This window comes from Prunus persica, chromosome G1 (genome assembly GCF_000346465.2).
Source record: "Prunus persica cultivar Lovell chromosome G1, Prunus_persica_NCBIv2, whole genome shotgun sequence".
Taxonomy (NCBI): Eukaryota; Viridiplantae; Streptophyta; class Magnoliopsida; order Rosales; family Rosaceae; genus Prunus; species Prunus persica.
In genome coordinates, this window is record NC_034009.1 from 41,322,578 (window position 1) to 41,349,900 (window position 27,323).

At 35.5% G+C, this 27,323-nt stretch overlaps 3 protein-coding genes across 9 annotated transcripts in view; 1 reads left to right on the forward strand and 2 right to left on the reverse strand.

The window, feature by feature from the left end:
* Nucleotides 597-7,293, reverse strand: LOC18793325 (small glutamine-rich tetratricopeptide repeat-containing protein). Its single transcript, XM_007222158.2, has 10 exons — nucleotides 6,953-7,293; nucleotides 6,314-6,576; nucleotides 5,405-5,438; nucleotides 3,956-4,092; nucleotides 2,885-2,951; nucleotides 2,372-2,471; nucleotides 1,708-1,871; nucleotides 1,533-1,579; nucleotides 1,403-1,453; nucleotides 597-1,130 (listed from the first exon to the last, which is right to left on the reverse strand). Exons 1-10 carry the CDS (start codon nucleotides 7,023-7,025, stop codon nucleotides 741-743), a joined length of 1,326 nt encoding a protein of 441 aa, XP_007222220.1. The 5' UTR covers nucleotides 7,026-7,293; the 3' UTR covers nucleotides 597-740.
* LOC18788730 (protein DMR6-LIKE OXYGENASE 1) lies at nucleotides 8,942-22,794 on the forward strand. 3 transcript variants are annotated; one of them, XM_020563289.1, is made up of 4 exons: nucleotides 8,942-9,136; nucleotides 20,372-20,679; nucleotides 21,950-22,277; nucleotides 22,358-22,794. In XM_020563289.1, the coding sequence occupies exons 1-4, from the start codon at nucleotides 8,966-8,968 to the stop codon at nucleotides 22,613-22,615; spliced, it is 1,065 nt and encodes a 354-aa protein (XP_020418878.1). In that variant the 5' UTR covers nucleotides 8,942-8,965; the 3' UTR covers nucleotides 22,616-22,794. The 3 variants fall into 3 exon arrangements, with proteins under 3 accessions (XP_020418878.1, XP_020418879.1, XP_007222213.2); XM_020563290.1 differs by having other exon boundaries at nucleotides 8,942-9,131; nucleotides 20,367-20,679; XM_007222151.2 differs by lacking the exon at nucleotides 8,942-9,136 and having other exon boundaries at nucleotides 20,124-20,679.
* LOC18791979 (sister chromatid cohesion protein PDS5 homolog A) overlaps nucleotides 22,712-27,323 on the reverse strand; it is a 14,055-nt gene continuing 9,443 nt past the window's right edge. The window contains exons 19-30 of one of the 5 annotated variants that reach the window (XR_002271533.1): nucleotides 26,688-26,822; nucleotides 26,411-26,607; nucleotides 26,169-26,316; nucleotides 25,962-26,075; nucleotides 25,734-25,820; nucleotides 25,191-25,625; nucleotides 25,049-25,116; nucleotides 24,913-24,964; nucleotides 24,647-24,736; nucleotides 24,156-24,318; nucleotides 23,351-23,575; nucleotides 22,712-22,801 (exon numbers count right to left, since the gene is read on the reverse strand). Coding sequence is in view for 4 of the 5 variants with exons in the window: in XM_020563262.1 (XP_020418851.1) it covers nucleotides 24,172-24,318; nucleotides 24,647-24,736; nucleotides 24,913-24,964; nucleotides 25,049-25,116; nucleotides 25,191-25,625; nucleotides 25,734-25,820; nucleotides 25,962-26,075; nucleotides 26,169-26,316; nucleotides 26,411-26,607; nucleotides 26,688-26,822 (1,473 nt within the window). In the remaining variant the exon portion in view is untranslated. Of the gene's footprint in view, nucleotides 22,802-23,120; nucleotides 23,576-24,155; nucleotides 24,319-24,646; nucleotides 24,737-24,912; nucleotides 24,965-25,048; nucleotides 25,117-25,190; nucleotides 25,626-25,733; nucleotides 25,821-25,961; nucleotides 26,076-26,168; nucleotides 26,317-26,410; nucleotides 26,608-26,687; nucleotides 26,823-27,323 lie in introns of those variants that run through there. The other 4 variants (XM_020563262.1, XM_020563273.1, XM_020563265.1 and 1 more) reach the window with 4 other exon arrangements.

Genomic DNA, 27,323 nt, shown 5'->3' on the forward strand with positions numbered 1-27,323 from the left:
TAAAGGCGCCGAATCGGGCTCATATGGGCCGTACGATGTGGGTATTGAACAACGGTGGATATGGTGCTTGCGGCCCAAATGGGTTTAGACTCTTTTTGTCTTCAATTTTACTATCAAATAAAACAAAGAAGTTGTTACATTTCATTTGATTTGAGTGATTGATTTTTGTGGCTTATATTTACATAGTTGGTCTAACCGCGTGGCACGACATGAAAGATGAGGATAAGGACCAGGATGGTGATACTAGGCCACAAATTAGTAGGTGAACCAATCTTGTCACTTATTAATTTAGAAAAGGATGATAAGGTTTCGTAGCCGTTCATTCATGTGCATGTAAATGATTTCTAATTCATGCGTACATAAGTGATTTCTAATTAATTACCGACCGTTGATGCATGTAGCATACATTAATGTACATAATGCATCAATGATCAACATTTATTGTCTCGCACTGTGTAACACTTTCAGAAAAACACAACACTCCAACTTACATATCTAAATTTTGTAGTACTTCCAATGTACCAAAATAGTCATTGTCGGCAAATGGATGGGGACTTTACTAAGCATGTGAATTTAACAAACTACCCTTTTAGTCATCATTTGTTAAGGTTGTGATGCCGTCTAAACATTCTGAAGATGGAGAAAGTTTAAAGAAATTTTATATAAAAGAAACAAAAACCATAGCAATGATACAAAAAGGTGTTGAGACTATTTATACAGTTCCAACATGTTCCAATTGTTTAGTTTGGCCTTGGTCTTTCATTTGTAGTATCTTGTGAATTTCCCTGAGATGCTGTTGTTCCGGAAAACATTTCCATCACTGATCTCAAAGCTCCGCTTAGTTCCTCGGGCATTTGTTCACCGAAATTGAAATTGATGTTACCCCCAATCCTTATTCCCGGTTCATCAAATCCCTCGGTACTGCTATCATCTCCTTGGTTATCTGGAGAATGTTGTCCTTGGTACGCATTTGCAGCCATGTTCATAAACATATTAGCAAATTCAGCAGGAAGAGCACCTGTATTAAATGGCATAGAACCAAACGGAGGAGGTGCAGCATGGCTTCTCGACCCTCCTGTAGACTGGTTGGGGTGTTCTGAAGCACTGCTACTACTAAACGAACTTGTGTTCTGTATAAGATGAGGGAAAAAGAAAAGGATTACATAAAAATGACAAATTATGCTTGTCAATAAATCATATCCTTCTCCCTCAAGAAAAGTATCATGCTACTTAAGGTCGCCTTCTATTTCTTAAAAGCTAAAACAGTAGAGATGAAGGGGAAAAGTAGAGAAAGAAATTAGTCAAACGGTGAAAAGCATGCTAACTGGTGTCACACCCAGCAGAGCATTGTGGACCTGTCTTCTAGTAGACGGGCACTTTTTCCTTAATATCAATGTATTACCTGACCAGATTCTGCTCGTTGTTGTTCCTCTCTCAATTTCTGAACAGCCACCTATTGGGTTCAAATAACAAAGTGATCAAAGAAGTTGTCATAAGAAATAAAGAAAAGAAGAAGGCACACAAGAACCAACCCGTATATTTTCTTTCACAGCTTCATTGCCCGGATCCAATTGCAATGCTGAAAGATTAAAACCCCCAATTATGAAATGTTAAATACTACCTTTCTATAAATCTGCTTCCCCATTTTTTGTATCCTATATTAGCTTGGCATTGGCATAGGTACTTTAAAAAGATTCTCTTACTAACCTTTCTTGAATCCTTTCTCAATAGCATCACTGTAGTTCCCTTGTGCATAATAAGCTAATCCCAGACGACTGTATGCCTTGCTATAATTGGGGTCAATTTCAATGGATTTAAGGCAATCTCTGATTGCTTCAGTATATTTGTGCATCTGAGTGTAAGCCGCTGCCCTGAATGTACCTCATATATATCAATTAAAATTTCCAGTTTCAAGAAACAGTAAGGGTGGCAATTTGCTGCAACTAGACAAAGTGAATCAAAATTTTACCAGAGTGCTTACTAAAATAATACTAACTTGACATCAAACATTTGAAGAATAGTTTATCCATATTGTCTTTGAGAAAACAATAATTGTTTTCCTTCTTTGACAATCCTCATTACTTTTTATCTTCTTTTGGACAATTGAAATATGTGAAGGATATACGTACATTATTTTCTCACTGTCCACTATGAAAACTAACATGTTAAACTACCATTTCCTAGAATCAAGTAATCTGAAAATGTTGAGAATTTTCTGATGTAGCAATTTGTTGTTTTAACATAAAGATTAATTCACAACAGATATCTTTATGTGTCATTCCTTCTGGGAAAACTGAGAAAAGGTAGAAGACTAAAACTGTAATTGAATAATTCCTAGTACCAAAAATGTAAGCACAAGTTGGTAGTGCACCTGTTACAGTAGTAAACAGCATTACTTTCACAAAGTGCAACAGCACAGTCATACAACTCAATTGCCTTGGGGTACAGCGTTGATTGCATGGCCTTATTACCTAACAAAATGAAAATCACATAACAGAATTAGCCTCTGCACAGAATGTTGATACTCCGTGTAGAGTGACATATTTAATGAAGCATAAGGTAAGATGCAGATATTCACCAATGCCCTTGATGCATTTTTTCATTTCCAAGGATATAGAAAAAAGATATTGTCATTTATAACAGGACAGTGAGTGAGAGAACTCATGGAGAGATAGAAATGAATTGGCTTTCTGATAAGAAACAAGAATTTCGTGGAAAAGAAAAAAGAAATACAAAACAAGATGGACACGGAGTCCATCAGGAGCAAACACCTAGAAAACCAAAATGAATGGGCTTTAAACCACATTTCCTCAATTTGACAATGTAAAGTAGTTCAAAAGTGACATACTAACAACCCAACCAAAGCCATATGAGCCTTAAACACCTTGTGATTTCAAGGTCTCTGCCAGAATTTTAGGACTGAATTCCTCGCATCCAGATCTTTCCATCTCCTGAAGCAGCAAATGATTTTCTTCTTATTAATAAGATTTTTAAAGGTGAAACAGCAGCAAGAACATTCCATTTAAGCACAATCTTGGGGTTAAACTCCTGGGGAGTACAATATTAATCACAATGAAGATCAAGCAACAAAAGTTCCAAAATGGAAGCAATAATTCAAACGTAAATATAACAAGGGTCATGAACTAAAACCAGAAAGGAAAATGGATAATGTCTAACACAATGGTTTGTGTAGCTGGAAGTTTAAAACCATTTGGATTGATTTTAAACTTCGAGAGAATCAGTTCTCCAATCCCTTCACATCACTCCCAATCCTCAACTCTTAGTTTTCCCCAAGAATCGCAAATCCTGGATGCTATACATCAAGAGCGTGCACCACACACATTGTCTCATGTATAAATGGTGGTTACGTTATCAAATCTCACAACAAACTACAGAATCATTGGGAATTACAATACCCTGATCTGATGTATGGGGCCACACCGATGCATTTATCTTTACAATTAAGTGTAAAGTTGGTTTCCCTTACCCAGTTTCATAATTCACTTCTGATATACAGTTTAATCGCTATTATAATGGGACCTTAGGCCTTCTATTAAAATCCTCTCAATCACAAAAGAGAACATTAACTCTAATCTGATATGTTTCAAATATCTGAATTCAGCAATTTAGCATGTACCTAAGCTGCAAAGCATGACACTCTTTAAAGATGCTAGATGAGGCTAGAGGATAATTCATCAGCAAACAAAATTTAAGCAACATTAATAAAATTATGAGGATGAGGAGGATAAATTTCTAGGATTTATTTTGATGGACATCTTATTCATCCTTCATGTAGATTTTCTTTCTTTTTAATAGAAGTAGTTTTCTATGGTGGAAAAAAATCATGCAACTATAAAGATACAATTTTTATGGAATTCACATGTAACCCAAAGAAAAAAGGGAGAGAGAGAGAGAGAGAGAGAGAGAGAGAGAGAGAGAGAGAGAGAGCACATACAGCTAAAGCATCATGGAATAAATTAGTCGCTTTGTCTAATCTGACTGGGTCATCATTACCATCAGGCAAGGTCTTAAAATAGAGATTTCTCTCAAGGGCAGAAAAGAATTGCCCAAATAGTGCATCTTTGGACTCCCCTGCCAATAACACGATCATCAAATGCAAATTTAATATGCACTTATACTCAATTATTAAAATGCAGAAAGAACTCTAAACTGCAAAAACTTTCATTTCATACTGTCAATGCAATTCCATTTATAATATGAGATTCATGTGCACATTAAATGAATAGATCAACAAAGTTCAAACTAATTAGACTATTTTTTGTTTCTTTTGAGAAAGATCCTTCTAAAACAACTTAATAATAATCATGTTTGGCATCATCCTCTTACCAGGACATTTTAATTTATAAAGTAACAATGTCAACAGCAATTAGAACATAACTACAATCCAATTCATTGAGGCTAGGCGTTTCTGGTCTCGCAAGGTGAGGCATAAGCCCTGTAGTGTTGAGGCGTAAACCTTTCGGGACATGAATTTTTTTAATCAAAATATATAAAGTTAAAACAAAAATAAAAATAATAATGAAAATAATGGGTCATTTATCAATAAAGAGCACAAAACAGCACCCCCGGTATGGCTACTAAGGATTCGATATAGGATTGAGGCTAGGAGAACCATATACACAAAAAAAACATGGGAAAAGATAGAAGAGAGCCACTTACGAGCTGAGCTAGCCTTCTTCAGAGTAGAAAAGAGAAATAGAGAGTGAGGTATGCAGATGGAGTGAACTAGAAAAGGAGGCTAGTTCGCATCTTTTGGGAGAAGAATTAAGGTTTAGAAAACTCAATTAGGGGCTGGGTTGTATTGAGTTGGAGAGGAAGAAGAAGCTGGGTTCATTAATTAGACAAAAAGTTGTGCCTGGAATTTAAAAACCAGCCTTGAATGAAAAAAAACCCATTTCATCGCAAGGATGCCAATGCATGACAAAACGACATTGTTTTGTCTAAAACTATCCAAAAAATTAAGGCACAACAAATTGTCTTCTTCTTCACTAATCCCTCAGCCTCCATTTATTCTGCCTCTGCAACTGAGCATGTGCCTAACCCCACCTAATAATCAACCGCATAAACCTTCCATGAAAAGAGCTAAACAACCCTACCCCTCAAGCAATTCACAAACACCTTGCCCATATGCATGCCTTGAGGCGCAGCTCCAAAACTCTTTTGAAAAACACTGGTTCAATCCCTAAAGATGATTTAAATAATTGTTGATGCAACAGGTAATGTTCCCTTTAAGGAAATGCACCCAATGACAAGATTCATGTACAAAAGTGGAAGCAAATTAGCCACACTTAATAAATGCTCCAACAAGGCAATGACACATGTAAAGGAAAGTATGAACTACAATTAGAGAAAAAAAAAAACAACAATACTGAAAACGTAATACCTAATGCATGGTCTTTACTTGTCAAATCTTCACCCTGATTAAAGTGTAACACGAGACAGAGTCAAACTAAAGACTAAAAATCAAATCTTGTAGTAAAAGCATTATTAAGAAATATCCATGTTCATGCAACTATAAAAGCATAGTTCAATTAATGATCTTAAAGAGAATGAAAATAAACAAAAGCATCAAGAAGAACATAAAAGGACATGTTCTCAAATCAGGAAAGAACAGTGGTTTTGTGAATTAATCTGATTTCTAATCTTTTATTAAAAAACCAAACCTAATACAATCATATAAGTCCATTCAAGAATTAACACCACAATGAAACAACCAAATAATACAAAGTTAGTACAAAAGAAATCTCATATTTGCTTCCCCTCATCTAGTCACATATTCCTCTTCTTTTCCTACTGCTATGAGATAGCTTCCAACTTAATTATAACCAACATATACACCCAAGATCTGACCGTTAGCTACATTGCAAATTATAATATTAGTCACTATATCAGTCCTGATATTTAGAGCATATTCCATTTATGTCTCTAAATATTCACTTTCTTGCGCTTTAATAACCTTCAACTCGCATACTCAAAAGATAAAAAAACCCCAACTAGATCCTTTTCCTTCCTTTTCTTCCATGTTCCTGATCACATACTAGTAGTCCAACACTAAGCATCCCTTTACATCCTCATTTCCTTCCCTTGAAACAAAGGACAAGGCCTACTAGCCCACAGCTCCCATTCATCTATTATACCCAAATCCCAATATCCGAATGTTAGCAAGCTGACATTTTCATTGTCCATATTAACTTACAGATAAATTCAAAATTAATATATTCAAAGCATTACACCCACATGATGATTTACATAATAATTATTTAAAATAATGAAGAAGATAACAGCCAAACACCAGAGATTTTGATGCCTTTGAACGATTGGCATCAGCAGAAGCCTGAGCGGCTGATGAACTAGGAGCATCAACTGAGCTCGATCCATGACCAAGATCAGAATTATTCTCCTGAAGCTTGTTCAACTCCAGTGAACTAAAAATATCAACCAACGAAACGGGTTTAATCCAATCATCAGTAGCAGGTATATTAAGCTTAAAAGTCTCCTGCAAGCATTCCTTTGCAACCTCAAGGCTTTCAAGATCGACACCAGAAGCTGGTTCAACTGCCCCAAAGGAAACAACCCATAATAGTAATTAAAAAAGCATAATCAACAAGCACATTAAACTGATCCAAAAAACAAACAAACAAATTAATGGTATTGAATCAAAAAGAGATATTGAAGAGAGAGGCAGAGAGCTGAACATGCAGCCTAAAAGAATGTAAAGTCTACAGCTTTAAGTATAAAAGTGCATCAATACATGAGGCATTCAAAATCCAAAATAATCAAACAATCAATACAATTTTCATATCACCACAAAAAGAAAACAAAAAACTATGAAGCAGCTTCAAACCCTAAATATAATTTCACTATATAATCACATTTAACAATTACATAGAGAGAGAGAGAGAGAGAGAGAGAGAGAGAGAGAGAGAGAGACCTGAGTTGAGGAAATCCAAGAAGGAACGTACGATGCGACGAGAGATGGGAGAATCGGTCTTCAATGGAGCCATGGACAGTGGACTAACGAAGAGAGGTAAGAGGAGGAGTGCGCATGATAAAAACGTGCGCTACCACGGCGTCTCTTAGTCTGGAAGCGACCTAGCTTGTCTGAGACTTGCGAGAACTCTCACGACTGACTGACACTTTGGGGCTTTGTGGCTACAGGATCTTTGCTGTTCCTTGGTCCTTGCTGGTGTTTCGTTTAGGTTCTACATAATTACTGTGATTGGCTTTAAAAATACAAAATATATTTTTTTAAATCTCGTTTGTTCGTTTCGTCCGATGTAAATCCTCCATTTCGAGCGACAATGACATCACATAAATAAAAGATGAAAATGCTCAACTTTTCTATTTTTCACAGATTAAAATAAAAAATTTATTTATGATCTAAACAGTGTGTTTGGATGAGAAAATTTAGAAGTGCTAAGGAATTCACAAACGAGTATAGCTATTTCTTAAAAAAATTCAAATGTGTTTGGCGAAATTTCTATCACCAAAGCAGCCCGACTATATAATTAAAAAAAAGGTTGCGCCTAGCACCTTGGTGCTACGTGTTAAAATAGTAAAGCCAGGTGGTTATACTATTTTTTAAAAAAATTAGGAAAAAAGCTTGCCACTGCACGGCTATACTATTTCTTAAAAAAATTCAAAAAAAACTCTAGTATAGCCGGGAGGCTATACTATTTATAGACGTGGCACATAGGCGCTGGGAACAGTAAAGACGAGCGGCTATACGATTTTTAAAAAAAATTAGAAAAAAGAGTATCGCCGTTCGGCTATACTCTTTCTTAAAAAACTGAAAAAATCTGGTATAGCCGTTCGGCTATACTATATATACCCCCGCTCAGCGCCACATGTCAAACAGTACAGCCGTACGGCTACTATTTTTTAAAACAATTAGGAAAAACTGAGTATAGCCGTGCGGCTATACCCTTTTTTAAATTCAATAATATGTCAGATTTATGTGCATAATATGTGAATTTTGTGTGTCTTATTGAAATTTCACATATTATTGATTTCAATAAGACACAAAATTCACACATAATTCTCACATATTATTGAACAAAAAATATGTATATATTTTTTTAAAGGGTATAGCCGCCCGGCTATACTAAGTTGTTTCCTAATTGTTTTTTAAAAAATAGTATAGCCGGACGGCTATACTAGTATTTCTAAATGTTTTTTAAAAAATAGTATAGCCGCCGGCGTTACCTTTTTAACACGTGGCGCGTAGGCGCTGGGCGGGTCTATGTATAGTATAGCAGCCCGGCTATACTAGGTTTTTTTGAATTTTTTAAGAAAGGGTAAACAATATTATGATTAATTTTGTATTGAGTTTGAATCGATTATCATCTGAGCGTATGGATGAAACTTAACATTCATTCTCAAGTAATTGAGTTCAAATCGTTTTATCATTTGATCACTAAGCTCAATTCTTTAATATTACTTACTCCGCCAGTAGAGAAGTAATTATATAGATTATTATCGAAAACTCCTTCATTGCCTTTTTCCTTTTATTAAGTGAACAACACGTTGATGTGGCATAACAAAATGACAATAACATCACACGGTTTACCTAAATTGGGATGATTTTCTGTGTTTTTGGTGTCTGATTTTAAGAGAACTTATATTTTGTCTTTATGGATTTAAAAAAAGTAAAAAATATGAGTCAGCATGCATGAAAAAATTTGTACCACCATGTCATCCATGCATTTAATCAAAATACTATACTAGTACGGGTCTCATGATTAATTAAACCCTAATGACACAAACCCAACGCTATGCCATAATTAAAAATCGCAATAAAATATATGGTATAGAAAGGAAATACATTCAAATATAGGCCATATTGCAAGCAAATGAAGCCCCCATCCGCCCTATGCAACTATATATACTCATGCCATGGCGCCAATGCTTAACGATCCAAAGCCATAAACCATCAACATATACCATGGGAGAAGTCAACCCGTCATGCATCCTTTCAGAAGAACACAGGCCCAAACATGTCATCACTGAAGGTGAAGGAATCCCATTGATCGATCTCTCTCCAATAACCAACAGGGAAGGGTTATCAGCTGATCCTAATAAGGCAGTGGAAGACCTTGCTGCTAAGATAGGTGAGGCTTGCAGGACTATCTTGAATACACAGAAAATATTGTTTACCATCTCAAGAATTTATACTTTATTGGTCGGTTATCACTCTAAAGAGACAAGAACTACTAATTTATGGCCAACATGTTTAGGATTAGTATTCATATGAGTACTGATATTCCACTCTAAAGACAAGAAGTACTGATATTCCACATAATTCATGACTTCAAACATTCGACTTGTTTGTGCAGTGGAATGCCCTAGAAGGTGATATTGTTCATGCGGGTTTCTTCAACATGTCTTCTTTGATTGTTTTGGCCCTATATGAAAACGACTTGATTGGTAATCTTCCAGACAACATATGTGAGCATCTTCCTAGTATTCAACGGCTGGGTTTGGGTAACAACCAACTTGATGGTCCACTTCCATCTAAATTATGGCAATGTAGACAACTTCTAGTACTAAAGTTGAATAAAAACAATTTGACTGGAAGCATATGTTGGAAGTTTGAAAGCAAATGTCCCACATTGGAGAAAACAAAAAATTCCATATGCTTTATAAGCATGAAACCTTAACATCAATTAAATGAGGATTGGTGGGCTGATGGGCTTGGTAGTGAAGACTTGCTTGATTAATATTAATATTTAAATAATCAAGACTTGGGCCTTGGGCCTTGGGTCTCTGGAAAATAAAATAATTATTTTTTATTTTTCGGATTTCTTTGGCAGAAGTTAAATTCAAACCAGAAAGACTTATCTTTTTGTTTGAATTTGAACAGGTATAACGGATACTAACTGTTATTTTGAAGGGGTGTAATTCTATTATAAAACCACAAGTCCTAGGCCATAAGACGGATCTCTTTTTCTTTAAAACTATCTCATATTATTTTCAAGTTACCAACTGTATTGGAGAGAAGCACACCAACGTTCGCCAGAATTCAAGGATCCGGTGCTGGACCCTTGAATTATAGATAGTTGAATCCTGGGAGATAGACACCTGTTGACCCGCCTAGCACAGCATAGACCCGCCTAGCGCCTCCCAAATGAACCACCCTCTTGTTCAGCGCTTTTAATTAATGGATCCTGTCCGATGACATATATTTCATGCCGTTTTGTTTTGGTATAATTTTATTTAAATTTTAAAGACAATAATATATAGATGGAAATTCAATGCTTCTTACTTGGTGGTGTGGTTGCTGCAAGCCTGCAACTACGGCCTCTTGGGTGCTTTGCTGCTTTGTAAAGAATATTTATTTTTCTTCAGGGACTTGGTTGTTTAGTTGCTAGTTAATAGGAGAGTCCAAGTTGTCATGGAGTCATGGTTAATGGCTGAATGTCATGGTTTAGTCGTGCATTAGTAGATCCTATTATTTAGCTTAGTTGCTTTGATATTTTGCTATTTAAATTGTATTCAGTATTCAAGTTAATGGTGAAGAGAAGTTTGAATTCCACAAATACGTTCTTGGTTGTTCACTGTTTCCTTATTTTCAACATGTGCTTACCCCATGTCAGGACTCTTTTACTTGGTATGGTATCAGAGGAGGCAAGAAACGACTGATTACAACACCCAGGCCTCCCTTCTATCTGTTGGTCTCTGTGTGTGTGTAAACAAGCTTGGTTTTTGAGACTTCTGTCTTGATCGTTGCTTAAGTTATGGATAGAACAAATAATTCATGGTTTTCAGTTTCACCAACCCAATCGAATGATTTTTTTTTTTAATACTTATTTTTTTATAATTTTTTTAAAAAATAAAAGCATACATTACATCATAAAAATTAAATTATTTGTCAAACTCTGAATATAAGAAATTGATTACCCTAAACCCATGAATATAAGAAATTGATTACCCTGAACCCATATAATGTTGATGTTTGGGTTGGGCTACAGACCAGTGCCTTTAGGCCCCGTTTGGTTCACGAAATGGATTTGAGGGGAAATCAATTCCCATGTCATTTCCTAAGGAATGGGATGACATGGGAATTAAAGATTCATTTCTCACGTTTGGTAATGTCGAGAAAGTAACCGGGAGATTTCACTTTGTTTTCTTTCCCACATTTGTTTTAAGTAGGAATAGAAAACAAATTTTGTATAATTTTCCAATTATACCTATATTAAATCAAATAAAAAAAGAATGCATTTAATGATACATTGTAATTCTAAATTGTTCATGGGGACAAAATAGTCATGAAAATTGTGCATTGAATGTTGGTTCATTTTCCCAAACTTTCCCATGAGGAGAGAAAACAAAACCCAAGTTGAAAGGAGGGCTTCACTTTCTCCCCCTACTTTCTCATGTGCTAGGCAACCATTTCCCAAGCCTGGACTTACCAAACATGGGAAAGTAATTGAATTCTCATCCCAAGCCTCCTTTCCCATGAACCAAACGGGATCTTAGTAGTAAACTAGCTCTCATCCTTTAGTCCGTCTGTTCTATTAAGTCTATTTCAGAGTTATTTACAATGTTAATTGAATTGAAGCCACCGAGTTCTTGCTAGGTCATCCTTCAATATATTTATTTTGTGATCTTTCTCTTTCATGAGGGATATAGTTGATGCTCTCCAAGAAACAACTAGTATCATGGGTGCAAAGCATTTGAAAGTTTAATGCTGATTCTTGCGAAATAGATATAGTTGCCTTGCCTCCTAACCTACCCCAAGTGTGGTGCACATAAGTTTCGTTTGTTTAATTGTGCTCTCCATGTCAGCCGCCACCGCCACTGCTGTTGACAAATATGGTGACTACGATGATTTCAAATTTTACACCTTATTGAAATGCTCAAACCCAGTTCAAAATTATAATTGGATTGTAGCCACCGAATTCTGACGAGGTCTTTTTTAACGGGTTTCTGATTATAACAATGCAATATATTTACAATCCTAAAGTTGACTAATTACATGCCTGACATAGCTCTAAATTACAGCATATAAAATAGGAGACTTAGATGACTATTCATCTAAATTACAGGGACGTGTCAAAAATAAGTTTTTTTTATTTATATAAATGTAGTATAGCCGACAATTAAGAAAAAAGGACCCTCCTAATTGCATTAGTTTGTATTTTATACATATTAATTTGCTAGTTTCAACATATCCAAGATAGATATTAATCGTCCACTATATAATATTGTAATATAATTTTTATAACATGTATTATTCTTATTCAATAGTATGTGAAAATTATTTGTATAATATATGAATTTTGTGTGTCTTACTATAAATTTTGTAAAAAATACGTGTATTAAACGTTAGAAATACGTATTGTACATGTACAATATGACTATTCCACATTTTATTTTTTAAAAATGTGAGACATGTATAGAATACGAATGTATTATTGAAAAATATGTACGTAGGTGTATCATAGTAATGGATAACTACTCTTTTAATTTAAATCATAGAGCCCAAGAGCTCCAAGGCCCAAGGTCCATCTTTTGATTAATTAAATATATTAATTAACTATTGACCCAACTAATTAGGCATTTAACTAGTGGCCATACCCACAAGCCACTCAATTGGGCCACTTGCATAGCCACTACAAACTATTTTGTTTCCAAGAGTAAGTCTTATAAAGACTTTCAAGGAACTCTAATCTTCCAATGTGGGAACTCAAACATGTTTGCAATGCCTTGCAAAACCTACAAAACTAAATATAGGCTGAGAGATTATTAACAACTTTTTCGATTTTTCATAGTTTCATCTCCCCTTAATATAGGCTCAGAGATTATGAACAAGAAGAAGAAAAAGTGTGAACGTTTCCAAAGTTGCATATGAATGATTTCTGAATACATTATCATGCACTTTCGGTTCAGGTTCATCGTCCCAAATTTATTCAACTTAAATGCTGCAGTTTGCTTCCTTTACAGAAATGTACAATTGCCAAATAATACAGTGGTTCGTGCCAAATATAATATGTAGCACAATTGTATTTTAGCCTTGTGAACTCTGTTTTCTAGTTCATTTCTATTCCTTTCATTTCATGTGGTCAGATTCTATATCAAACACTCACATTTAATTTTTTTAACCCCTGTGATATTGTTGCCTAAGCTGAAAACCACAACCCAGCAGATCCCATCTTGGTTGAGAGCATCGCAAGGGACTTCCAAATACACTCCGATGCAAGTAAGTATTTCTCGAGACATGTTATTTGAGGGTATCAATAAATTAAAAAGGAAGTTCACTAGAAAAAATAGATAAATGAAAAAGAAAGCAAAACACTTCCACAAAGACACTATCCTCAGTTGGATAAAAATCCACATATTATTTATTCTTTTTGATCCGGGGAACCCAGTGTTCATCATACTCTAGCTACTGCAAGTTAAACCTTGAAAGAAAACATTTTCAGTTGGAACTTTGATGATTCCCACGGAAGTCAGTCTAAAAGAACAATTACGAAATAAGAACCTCATAAAAGTAGCACACCCTAGAAGTTCTAGGAACATCATACAATTAGTGATAATTCTGTAAGTGATGAAATTACAGGTTGCAATTGGCAGGAGCATGTTGCTGTCTAAGCTTATCATGTAATGCTCATCCCAAAGTGGGCAGTCACATGTTGCTTTCTTGTTCTTCCATTCAGCTCTGCAAGTATGGCAAAACTGATGTCCACATCTACAAAGACAATGCAGACATGAGACAAACTACAAGTAGTAATACAGAGTCATGAAAATGTACCAGCGTCCAGAAGAACCTTTTTCTTCTTCTGATGGCTGAATGGTAACACAAGATCGCCATTCTCACACAAGAAATCATAGGTGCTTCACCCAATCATCTTGTTTTCAAGCAACACAAACTGTTAAGATTTCAGATCCAAACCCTTATCTCAAATTTCTTCAAATTTCTCATATTCAAATCCAAAACCCTAAATCAAATTCCTCATATTTTTTTTCCCCAAATCCAAATCCCTCAAATCTAAAGTCTTCAAATCCTCTTATCCAAATCCCTAAACACATACCATCAAATCTTATACACATACCTCTTAAATCCAATTCCTACATCAAATTCATACATCAAATTTCTCACATCACCTTCCTCACCTTCTCATATCACATCTTACTTCCGCTACGATGTCAAGAACGCATATGATTCTCCATCTTATTGCAGGCTCACAGAAGCATGCGGTCAACCCAGACTCCTTCTTCTATCCAAAGCTTCTACTCTTCATACGTCCTCCAAGATCAAATATTGTATATGCTGTGAGTGTGGAAGAGTATTTCATGACTCACTTACCAAGTTGGGCATTCGTGACATATATGCACCAACTTGAGAAGGAGTGTTGACGTGAGTCTCCTAATTAATCAAGAAAATTTACTTCCTTGACTAATTAAGGGATTTACTTTCTTATTTTTTATATAAGTGATAAATCATTGTACAATTAGGAGATACTTTCATAATTCTCTACTATATCTAATTCCTTGTCAAACCTTCATATGTAAACTCCTATATATACCTCCTTATGGAGAAGAATAAAGAACAACATAAGATATTCAAATCATATTCATATTTTAGCACAAACTACAACCTAACCAGTGGACTTAGAAAAGAGAGGTCCCCTTCCCCTTCTTTTCTCCGCCACCTCTTGATTGGGTGCTGGGCAATAAGGCTATCATTTCCTTTCTAGTATTGGTGACCTTGTGTAAGGTGTGCTTGGGAGAGTTCACCATGGCGACGGCTGCCTCGTCTAGAAATGATTAGCAGAGAACTGTTAGGGAAGAAAGAGAGAGGAGAGAGAAAAATATTTTATTTTTTTTTATGTCAAATTTAATCTTATCCATTAAAAGTGGAGTAATCTAATGGCTTAAAAATTGTGTCAAAATTTATCTATAAAATTATATATATATATATATATCATATGAGCTGTCAGCGAGAGATTATATTAACAGAGAGTTTCAATTTATTTTAAGGACATCCTTATATGGCCAACCATGCATTGCATTTCAATTATCCGAACCGTCTAGTTTATCATTTATACAAAAAAATACTTGAATCGAAAACCATTTGACTACTCAATTATATGGTCATTATTATAGTCTTTTCTTGAAGCACCATGTTCGTCTTATTTTGTTGGTCCCAATTTGATACCTTAATGATTTTCATTTTGCCTGAGTTTTTGCAAGAATGATTTATGAATGAAGACTTGAAAAATAGACGGTTTAGATCGTTAAAAAAATTCGCAAGGAACCCTAAAAGGTGTCCCTCAAATAAAATTTGAAAGATCCCTTAATAGAATGGGACTTATTATATTAATATGTTATTTTAAGTCTTTTTCCCTAATCAACCGATAAAAAATAGATTGTTGTTGTAAAGTATAAAGTAGTGGAGCCCACTTACTATTTGTTTGTAGACTTTGGTGCATGAGTTTATTCACGGGTGAATAGTGAATAGTGAAGATGATTGGATAGAAACATCACGGGTGCCATTTATCATGCCTATAAATAGGCAATCCTTTTGCCTGCAAAGGAAGATAGAGAAGACAGAAGAGAAAGGGAAACGGAAAGAAAAAGAAGAGGAAAGAAACAAAGAAGAGGAAAGAGAGAAGAGGAAAGAAAGAAGGGAAAGAGAAAAGAGGAAAGAGAGAAAAGGAAAGAGACAAGAGGAAGAGAAGGAAGAAAGAGGAAAGAGAGAGCAGAGAGAAATTCTCTTAGAGAGAAAATTCAGTGAGCCACACATATTGTAAACACTAAAGTTGTAGCCCTATTATTTTACATAGTGAAAAGTTACTACTGCTGCTTTCCGGGGACGTAGGCATAGCCGAACCTCGTTAAATACTGTGTCTCATCTACTTTACGTGCAGCTCAATATTCGCACATATTCCAGGTTATTTTATAACACGTTATCAGCACGAGAAGCTCTCAGGTATAATTTTTGTGCTGCACTATTATTTATACTACTAACCATTATGTTGATGTAAAGAAGAAAAGTAGTGGAGGAGCTGTGGTCTGCTAGAGAGATATACGAGCAAACCAACTGGAAGGATAAGCTCCCTGCCTCTTACTTTTTCTATTATTTTATTATTTCTCCACACAATTTAATACTCATACTAACATCCAAAGCTAGTGAAGTTTGCAAGAGAAAAGAAGAAAAGCCAACATAATTTGTCTAGCTTTCAAACTAATGAATCATGTTGTTGATAAGATTCCAACGAAGAAAAAAAAAAGGGGGTTTGGAAAAGCTTCCTACAGTAATTTTCACTTTCTTATATTTTTAGTGGTGATTTTATTCCCACATTTATTTTATTTATGGTATGGTGTAGGTTTATTACCCATACGACAATATTTAAAGGGTGGTGCGGGTTTATCGTCCACGCCTTTGCTTATCTATTTTATTTATGGTATGGTGTAGGTTTATTACCCATACGGCAATATTTAAAGGGTGGTGCGGGTTTATCGTCCACGCCTTTGCTTTTATTTAAATGTATGGAGCAGAATTAGTGCCCATACAAGCACGTTTACTTTACCGCACATTTAATTTTATTTAAGGTATGGTGCGGGATTAACTTCCATACAGCAAGCTATTTAATTTATTTAAGGTATGGTGCGGGATTAACGCCCATACAGCAAGCAATTTAATTTATGAATTTATTTTACCGCACATTTACATTTATTTAAAGTATGGTGCGGGTTTATCGTCCATACCAGTAATTTATTTATCAGCAATTTATTTTATGGATTAATTGTGCTGTATGATAAGTTTTTACAGTATGCAGATCAGGACCAGAAGTTCCTTGATCCTCATCATACAATTACATCAGGACTTGAAGATCCTTGATGATGATATTAATATGAGAGCTGGCAGTCTCTCCGGTACTGTATTTGTAAACATGTGATAGGACTTAAGGGTCCTTGATCCCTGACATGTAAATAAGGACCTAGAGTTCCTTAATGATGTAACAGTACCGTATTGGTTCATGGTGCCGTACACATGGATGATAACTGTACTGGCAGATGAATAGATACGTATTCATGACTTGATGAATAGTACTATTCACATGAATAGTGACGTATGCATATTAACTATTTTGGGTAAACCGTCACTATATACAAAAGGGAACCTGCAGTTCCTTAAACTCATGGATGAGCAATTAAATGAGATGCCAGAAGTTCCTCAAAATATGGACAATTATGTAAGGGTTTGAAGTCCCGAAATATGTACAGAAAATTGTAAAAATGTCCATACCATGAGAATATGTGGCTTTGGCCTGAAGTTCAAAATTTAACATTGTTGAGAACCTGAAGTTCCAACAATTAAATGGACAACCCTTGAGGTATTATTGCAAATTGTGGTATGCCACATATTTCTTTGGCATAAGAAGATGATAAATTTAATAAAGTTCGATTTTGTTATAATCGACACCTCAAGGAAGAAATATATTTTGTGAATTCCGGTTGTTAAGAATACACCGCGAAATGGATAATATTAATATAAACCTCAAATAATGAATTGAGGCTCCCCACATGTTTTGTTATATCTGGGCCGGAAGCCCATGGATCCAAATATATGAGAGATCCTGAACTTGAAGTTGTGGGTATATAGTAGTTAATGTTCTTCACTACTATATTGCGATATTATCATGACTTTTACTCAATTCATATTTCATGTCCATTTGAAAAGGGCAAATAAATTCTGAGTTTGTGCCCAGGCCAAAAGTTCCGGGTTACCATGCGATAAAATATGAAATTTGGGAGAGACAATGTGGTTATTTGAACCTATAAGGCACAAGGTTCCAAACCGTCATTTTGAAAAGACGTAAAAACCACAGGTGTAAGTTTAAGAATGTGTGCAATAGGAAAGGAGCATATAACAGATAGATTTTTTCCACCTGCAATGAAGGTGCAGGCCCTGTAAAATCTATAAAATTACATTATGTTCTGGAAGCCTCTGAAGGAAGAGGACGACGCCTCTTAAGCTTAGCCATGAGCTTCTCGTGGTCTCCCAAAATTCTTTCATTGGAGACCTACAACATGTCTAGCCTTCTCAGTGTATCAACGGAGTACGAACTCACCAGTTTCAACAAAGAATTATTCTCTCCTTTAAGTTTCCCAACCTCCTGTTGAGACTCATGAAGCATTCTTTGAAGAGACGAATTTTCAGTTGTTAGCCTCTCAACCTCGTTTGCTCTGGCACGCAAACGATCAGCCATGTTAGAAACAGAAGCAGCACTCTGAATGCTAAAAGCCATTGAGTCATCAATAGCCTCTTCCTCAGATCTCCCTGTCAACAACATTTCATCCATTGGAGTAATGAAATTCCTAGCTACTATGACAGCAGTAGCATCATTCATCATCACAGAATCATTAACTGTGAGATGACGATTTTGGGATACAAAGGATGGACGCCAAACTTGGGCATCATTGGTAGTTGTGGGAGCATCATTTAAATTGAAATAATTTGGGCAGGAAGAAGAGGAAGCCATTTTAAGAAGGTTTTGAAGAAAGTCTTACAAAAACTAAAGTTTCAGAAAATGAAGGAAGTTGAGTTGAACGCAATTGCTCTAATCAAGTTTTACAAAGGCAATATCTATAGACGAAAATGTGGCAACATTTCCAGGATCCCAATATCTTCTCGAATCCCCATATTATCTTTTTCTTTCCCAGAGTCCAAAACTTCACGTGGCCTCTAATAATGCCTATCGGCACTTTCGGCGTTTTCAAGTATTATTTTCAAAGCCGATCTTGCTTTACGGATTTCACGGAGCTACTTTTTCAAAAATATCCCGAGAATCTCGCAATTTTCCTATTAAAAAAACTGTTTTAAGTCTTTTTCCGGGAAATTGTAGACAATTAAACTAATCGTGTATAAAAGTACTACTGAATTGGAAATTTGTGAATGTGATTGCGATTGCAGGCTCTTTAGTTTTTAGTCTTGGTCTTGGTTTTTACTTTTCAGTCAAATAAAACCAAAATTGTTAAGAAACGGACAATTATTGCTACACCAACTTTTTGTTTCTTCTCCCTTTTCTACATCATAACCATTGCCAGGAAATTTAAGTGGATCCATTAAACTATTTAGCTGACGTATGTGCTTGCTATGTAGCACGGTGACCACTAGCAGACCTCGAAATTTTTTGACTGAAGTGTAATATTGACTAAGTATGAAAAATGATTTTTCGGAAAATTATTTTCTCAAGATAATTTTTGGCGGCTTTTATTCGTTACACATCAAATAAGAAAATTTGATTTTATGGGATTTTAGTATGAAGTATATATTGATTTAATGAGTCATCATTTTTAGCCTAAATCGTATTTTGCACTAAAACTGATTTTTCATATTTTGATTTGGTGAGAATTTGATTTTCTAGTATTTTTATTTGAATCCAAGTGGGGGGTACTTCCTTATTTACATTGTAAACTTAAGTAAATGAAGTAATATTAAATGAAAGTAGCTAAAAAGATAGTTAACAACGTAATTAAGTTAAGAGATCTAATATCAAAAGGGTAAACAACATTATGACTAATTTTGTATTGAGTTTGAATCAATTATCATCTGAGTGTATGGATGAAACTTAACATTATTCTCAAGTAATTGAGTTCGAATCGTATTATCATTTGATCGTGTTTAGCTCACTAAGCTGAATTCTTTAATATTACTTACTCTACCCTCAGAGAAGTAATTATATAGATTATTATCGAAAACTCCTCCATCCATTACCTTTTTCCTTTTATTAGGTGAACATGTTAATGTGGTATAACAAAATGACAATAACATCACACGGTTTACCACCTAAATTGGGATGATTTTCTGTGTTTTTGGTGTCTGATTTTAAGAGAGCTTATATTTTGTCTTTATGGATTTTTTTTTTTTTAAAGTAAAAAAGATGAGTCAGCATGCATGAAAAAATTTGTACCACCATGTCATCCATGCATTTAATCAAATACTATACTAGTACGAGTCTCACGATTAATTAAACCCTGATGACACAAACCCAACGCTATGCCATAATTAAAAATCACAATAAAATATATGGTATAGAAAGGAAATACATTCAAATATAGGGCCACATTGCAAGCAAATGAAGCCCCCATTCCCCCTATGCAACTATATATACACGTGCCATGGCACCAATGCTTAACGATCCAAAGCTATAAACCATCAACATATACCATGGGAGAAGTCAACCCATCATACATCCTTTCAGAAGAACACAGGCCCAAACACGTCATCACTGAAGGTGAAGGAATCCCATTGATCGATCTCTCTCCAATAACCAACAGGGAAGGGTTATCAGCTGATCCCAATAAGGCAGTGGAAGACCTTGCTGCTAAGATAGGTGAGGCTTGCAGGACTTGGGGGTTCTTCAGTGTGATCAACCATGGCGTGCCTTTGGGCATCCGGAGAAGAATCATGGAGGTGGCACGGAAATTTTTCGCATTGCCGGTGGAGGAGAAGAAGAAAGTGAGCAGAGAGGACCATAACACTGCAGGGTTTCATAACGATGAGCATAGCAAAGACTTTAAGGATTGGAAAGAGGTTTATGATTTTTATGTTAATGATGGGATGCTAATGCCGGCTTCCCATGAACTTGATGACCCTGAAATTGTTCCGTGGTTCACTCCATGGCCCGAGAACCTACCCGAGTTCAGGTAAAAGTACACTAACGATGATGTATAATTCATAGACAGTCTGACACAGGGACGGATCCACAGAGGAGCAAGGGTGGTCAATTGACCCCTGCAACTCCGGAATCCGCCACTAGAGGAAGAAAAATTGACCCCTGCAATGGCTGGATCTTCGAGGAAATGCCTCAAAGGGTTGCAGCAACTTCAACTTCAGCGCAGCAAGCAAGCATTGCACGCAGAGCGCTTCCTTTTTTTCGTCTTTTGATTCATGGGGCCCAGCCATCTGTTCGAGGAAATGCCTCAAAGGGTTGCAGCAACTTCAACTTCAGCGCAGCAAGCAAGCATTGCACGCAGAGCGCTTCCTTTTTTTCGTCTTTTGATTCATGGAGAAACGACACCGTTTCATTTAAGTTTTTAATTTTTTTTTTTTTATAAACATATTAAAATAAACAGGGGCAACAGCAAGCAATGGAGCTTGCTACCCGATAAAGCCCACAATCCCCAATACATTGGACATTTCAAACGCAATATGCTATTATGTTTTCAATTTTTTTTTCTCTTTCCCAATCTTGCTTTTTCTCTTCTTTTTCATTTCAGTTTTTTCCTTTTGCTCTTTACTTTGTGTTTACTTTTTATTTTACATTTTTTTCCTTTTCATGTATTTTTATTTATTACATAATTTTAGCTCATTCAATTTTATAATTTATTTTTGTCTTGCTTTTATTTTTTTCAATATTTTTAATACATCGATGTAGTTGTAACCGAGATAAATTACATCGCCGACTGTCCTGCAATGTTTATAATATTTCTTAGTAGATTGATAGGTTTAAAGTTTGTTACTTTAGGAGTTGAATCTTTGTGCATTTTAATATAAGGTTTTTGTTTTTGTGGATTGGTTAATATAGTTAATAAAAATATGGTGGATTGATTTAATATGTGGTTTGTAATGTTGTTTTCTCAGTGAATTATATATGAATGATAATTTATCGTTTTATTTTTATGGGATAAATATTGATGTTTTTCTTGATTAGTTGTTGAGGTTTTTTTTTTGTTTGTTGCCAAGGAGGTTTAATTTTGGTTAGTTATTGTTAGTTTGAATAAATTAAGGGTTTTTTTAATATAAAAAAATTTATGGATCTACTTTGTATAGAAATTTTTTAGCTTTTTGAAAGGAAAATTTCTGGATCCATCCATAGTTTGACATGTAATTGTCACGACAAAATATCACAGTTCATGATACATATATAATTCTTGTATAAAAACTAATTCAGATTTTGTGGTTTGTTGAGATCAGGGAGACATGCGAAGAATACGGTCGAGCATGTGAGAAGCTATTCTTCAATTTGTTGGAACTTGTCAGCCTCAGCTTAGGCTTACCCCCGGAGAGGCTGCATGGGTACTTTGAGAATCAAGCAAGCTTTGCCCGACTCAATTACTACCCTCCATGTCCCAAACCGGAACTTGTTCTTGGCACCGGTGGACACAAGGACCCTAGTGCTCTAACGGTCCTCGCTCAAGAAGATGTCGAAGGCCTCGACGTGCTTCGAAAATCAGACGGAGCATGGGTTCGTGTCAAGCCTGTCCCGGATTCCTTTGTCATCAATGTTGGCGATGTTCTTCAGGTATTATACAAACAATTACGACTTTGTGTGGATACGACTATCTTTTAACTCGGTGGAGACTGGTTGGACCTTTTTGGCAGGTATGGAGCAATGACCTTTACGAAAGTGTCGAGCATCGGGCCGAGGTGAATGCAGAAACAGAAAGGTATTCCATCCCTATATTTTTTCACCCTTCTCATGATGTAACCATGAAGCCGTTGGATGAGTTGGTTGATGAACAAAGCCCGGCCAAGTACCCCGAATACAAGGCAGGGAAGTGGCTGAATTTGAGGATGTATAATAACTACAAGAAACATGGCTTCTATATGCGGATGACTGACTACAAGGTTGCTGCTTAGTTATGGATATATGCTCCAAGTGGCCAAATCTGGGTGTTTCATGCATGCGATCATCGAATAATCAACGGCTATATATAATGTCACAATAAAAAGGGCTTCGGCTTTGTATGATTTTCAAGTTATGTCTTGCAAAATTAAAATAAAATGAACTGAGCTTCAAAACTATTGAGCTCACCAAATTGAAACCTGAAACAATAAGGACACTTATTAGGGGGCATAAACATTGTCTAAATTATACATGCAGACGTATCATCCTAATCTGAATAGAGTCACTAATCACTAAACGATTAAATTATACGTTCATTCTCTAACTATATACAATAAAACTCAGAACAACTACTTCGGTTCAAGTTAGGAGAGTCAGTCAGGTTTACGGTTCCATCGGTTATTGAGTTCACTGCATAGATCTAAAGAAAAATCTGGCTTTCTGATTAAAGAAAAGAGCAAACTAACTACTACAATGACAAATACGTACATAAAGAAAACCGGTACGTAACGTAAACAATGACCCTCATAATATGTGTTCTGATTATATATATATACTTGCCTCTCAATTAGCATTAGAAGAACTCATACTAATTTCTACATAATACAAAATTTCATTTGCAAGAGAACTCGTAGATCAATATATATATATATATATATATATATATATCTATATGTGCACACAACCTGTCTGGGGTTGCTCGCTTGTGAAGAATATATACAACATTGACATCTAAAGTGATTACTTACAGAAGGCAAAGGGTGCAAACTCTGGGACGACCTGTTGGAACTTTCTGCCACACTGAAGGCACCAAAGATTCCTTGGAGTGATCTGCCTGTTCGACCTCTCAACTTGTCTTAATTTTAAGTTAGAGATGTTGCTAGTTTCACGAACTGAAGTGCAATGACCTAATTCAAAATAAAATACTATCACAGCTAATTAAGTTTCTTTTGTCTTCGAGTTCTTCTGGGAACCTGAAATAAGCAAACAGAAATTAGTGTTATACATAACCAGGGATATGTCAATAAACACACACATACAGGGGACGATATTTTCTTTGGCTGACAGTTTGCTAAGCAAAATTTGGAATTTCCATCTTCGTAGATGTTTGATTAATCGAAGTGTGGGGAATCAAATCCAACGCTTGAATACTGTGCTCTATAAGCTTTGTTTGGGTAGCAATGTTTATTAAATATGACGAGAGAAAAGGAAAGTGGTTTATTTACCAATAAAAGCAGAGGAACACTTATTCGAAGAATTATGGAAGCCATTTAAATGAAGATTATAGCTTGTAAGAGTTTCAAAAATAGGGGAAGAAAATACGATTCTTTATAGGGGATAAGAAAAATTCAAACATAATTCACTTGGAATTTATTGTACCAAAACATTATAAAGAAAAAAAGTACGATTTTAACATTTATCACAAAAAATCAGACTTGGGAGTTATATTATCTAAACAGACAACGTTAGCTCCTAGGAAATTATTCCACTTGGTTCCTTAAAATATAAGAGCAAAGTGAAATAATAAGAAGGAAAAAATATTGCAAGCCTTACAGCAGCCTCATTCATATCAGTAATTTCTGATGCTGAGGTGTCCACAGAGGCTTTCCTCCCCACCTTTTGTTTCTGCTGCATCCAAAACTACAGAGTTAGCCACAAGATCATTGGAACAGTGCAAAGAATTCAGGGTGCAACTTTCAGACTTCACAAGCAAACACTGCACACCCAAAAAGGCACAACAACTTTCATGCTAGTTTAATGTTGTCAAATTGTGTTTATACTCCTGGGTGGTTCCAGGCTTCAAGCATGCACTGAAAATTTTAATGAATGCTGAGTCAATTAAATATAAAAACTTTTTATGAATGATCAGTTTATGACTAAAACTGAATTACATGGAGGTGAAATTGAAATTTTTTATCGAAGTCCACTTAAGCTTTCAACAGTACAACCAGTTTTTTTTTTTTTTTTTTTTAAATTTAAAAAAGTTTGTAAATGTTAAACTGAAGTTCACATTTGCAAGCTAATAAGCATTATTTCACCCTTACCTTTTCCTCCAGTGAGTCATCACTTATAGTTTCCCAGCTCTCACTTGCCAAGCATACCAATTGAACATCCCCACTACTATCACACGTGATCTGCCAATAGGATGGGAAATTAAGCACGATGAAAAAGTGACAATGGATGTGCAATACTCACATGCCAAAAATAATAGTAACAGGTTAGGAAGGATGTATTTTATTCTCTAAAAAAATTCCACGTAGTTGCTGAACTACAGAAATTGTTATTTTTGAAACTAGTCATATTTATTCACCTTGTGTGTGTTGTTTTGAGAATTATAACCATCCACTGTACCTGAATAAAAACTGGAAAAGAAAAATCAAATACTGTTATAAAGAAGGGCTACAACAATGTTGAAAAATCATCTCTTTCATTGGAAAAATGCTCACCATTTATCTACTGGAGACAAAAATTTGATCCGTTGCCCAACCAATGCCTCGGCCTTTTTACTAATTTCCTACAAAATTCATACAGAAGTGTTAAATATGAAATACAATTTCAAGTGCATTGAACGGGAGAGCTTATTCTTACTTTCAGGCTGCAAGGGCCCTTCAGCTTCGCCCTGGGGTGATTGGAATGCTCCACATCAATGGTATTGCTTTTGAAATTCTGGATTGAGACATTTGATCCACCTAGAGAAGATATTGTAGCTACAGAATCACAAGATGAAAGTATTTCTTTTTCCAGACTAGTTTCAGATTTTTTAGATACACCACTTGGGTAATCGTTATTAGAACAATCATGGAATGCAACTGATCCAGGAGCACTTGGAGAGAGAGCTCGTTTTCTCCTACGTCCTCCTGTACTGTTGCCTTCTTTCTCAGGTTTTTGGGCTTCAGCTCTCCCATCTTTGGACAAATTAACTATCTTGCAAGATGCTAAGATAAGTTTGTTGTCTTTGACAACATCAGCTTGTGTTCTATCCTCTTGACACTTACGCCCGCGTTTAGGAAGTGTACTAGCAGGCTGGAAGGTAAACAAAGATTTTCCGTCGAGACAAAAATATAAAGAAAAATTTAGACAATCCTGGGGCCACATAAATTTCAACAGTAAATGAACAGTACAGATACATACCAAAGAGATATTAGATTTAAATATCTGAATTACTCTTTTGACAAAGTGCTCGTCAAAACATGACTGAGTAAGGCATCTTGAATTAGACTGCAGACAACAAATAATAAAAATGTAAAAAGATGTGGAACATTTAAATAGAACATTAAATTTTCTTTCAGCCAAAAGATAGAGAAAATAATTTTGAAATTTTCTTCCAAAACAGCTCACACTTTTATTAGCAATACTCACTTTGTATAAGGATGATGGTAACAAAATTTGCCCAGGAGCATGTGATGCGGAGAGGCCATTATGATTTGTTAATGTCACAAAAGAGTGTCCAATGTCTGCTAGAACGTGCAGCTTCTGCATTGTAAGAAAAACCTCCTTTCCATAAACATAAAATGTAAACATAAAGTGAAAGAGGGGGAAAGCTATTCTCTGAGGGAAAATTCTTACAGGAGTTCTTTCAACATCTATAACATCCTCAGATCTCTTAATTGCACGGAAAATGCAGATCAAATACAAGACAGAATCCTTGACATTATCCAGGGCACCATCAGCATTACTAGCATTTATTAAAGCCTGTAGTAAAACAAACAATGGACTGCAAAGAGACATAATCCAAAGTGTCACCATAACTCATTCATATCCAGTACTAGGAAATCTGCAATGTGATTAAGTCAAATGGATCTTCATACCTGCAAAACCGAGCATATGTTTCTTCATCTAGAGAGTCCATAGGTGGGAAGCTTGTATCATGAGCAAGAAGATGGATCAAGAATACCACTATGTATGCTGGAAAATCAGTGATTAATCCTTCTTGCACTCCAGAGATTTGATGCAGTTGAGCTTCTCTACTGTAATCCTTGACAAACTCTGCCATATATTTTAACGACTAAATTGAATGGTATTAGCAAACATTACTTGATATAAGTCTACATAAATAATTGCATAGATAAATCATATTTAGCATACATCATCTTGCAGATCCTTGAGGCAATCTGAGGTGGCCATTGCAAAAGCACATGCATATCTGCTAGGTATAGCATGCTCCTTCAGTAATTTGTGTGCTTTATCAAGAAATAATCTTCTAACCAAAGGAGAGTCATCCTGGAATGTGTCATGAGAAAACAACTGTCCATAAAAACATAATTACATGGAAATTCACTTCAAGAGTGATAATGAAATCAAATTTGAAGAAACTGAAGAATATACACACAGTAAAGGATGCAAGTCAACTCAACTAAACTAAGCCTTAATTGGTGAATAATATCAGATGCATGTGTAAGAAATAATGCAGGATTACTGATACCATCTAGGGACATTATTTTATTCTTTATTTAAGTGCATTTATTTGAACATTTTTCAATCAATCTATGAATGAGACCACTCACTGGACAAGGTAATAATACTAAGTTAGAGCTACAAACACATGTAAAGCTATAAAACCATCATGAACCTCCACAAAACTAAAAACTCATCAGGACTTTGTTTCCATTGCTTTTATAGGAAACCGAGAATTTATATATATATATATATATATATATAGAGAGAGAGAGAGAGAGAGAGAGAGAGAGATTCTCCAATACGTATTTTATGTTTAAGGATTGG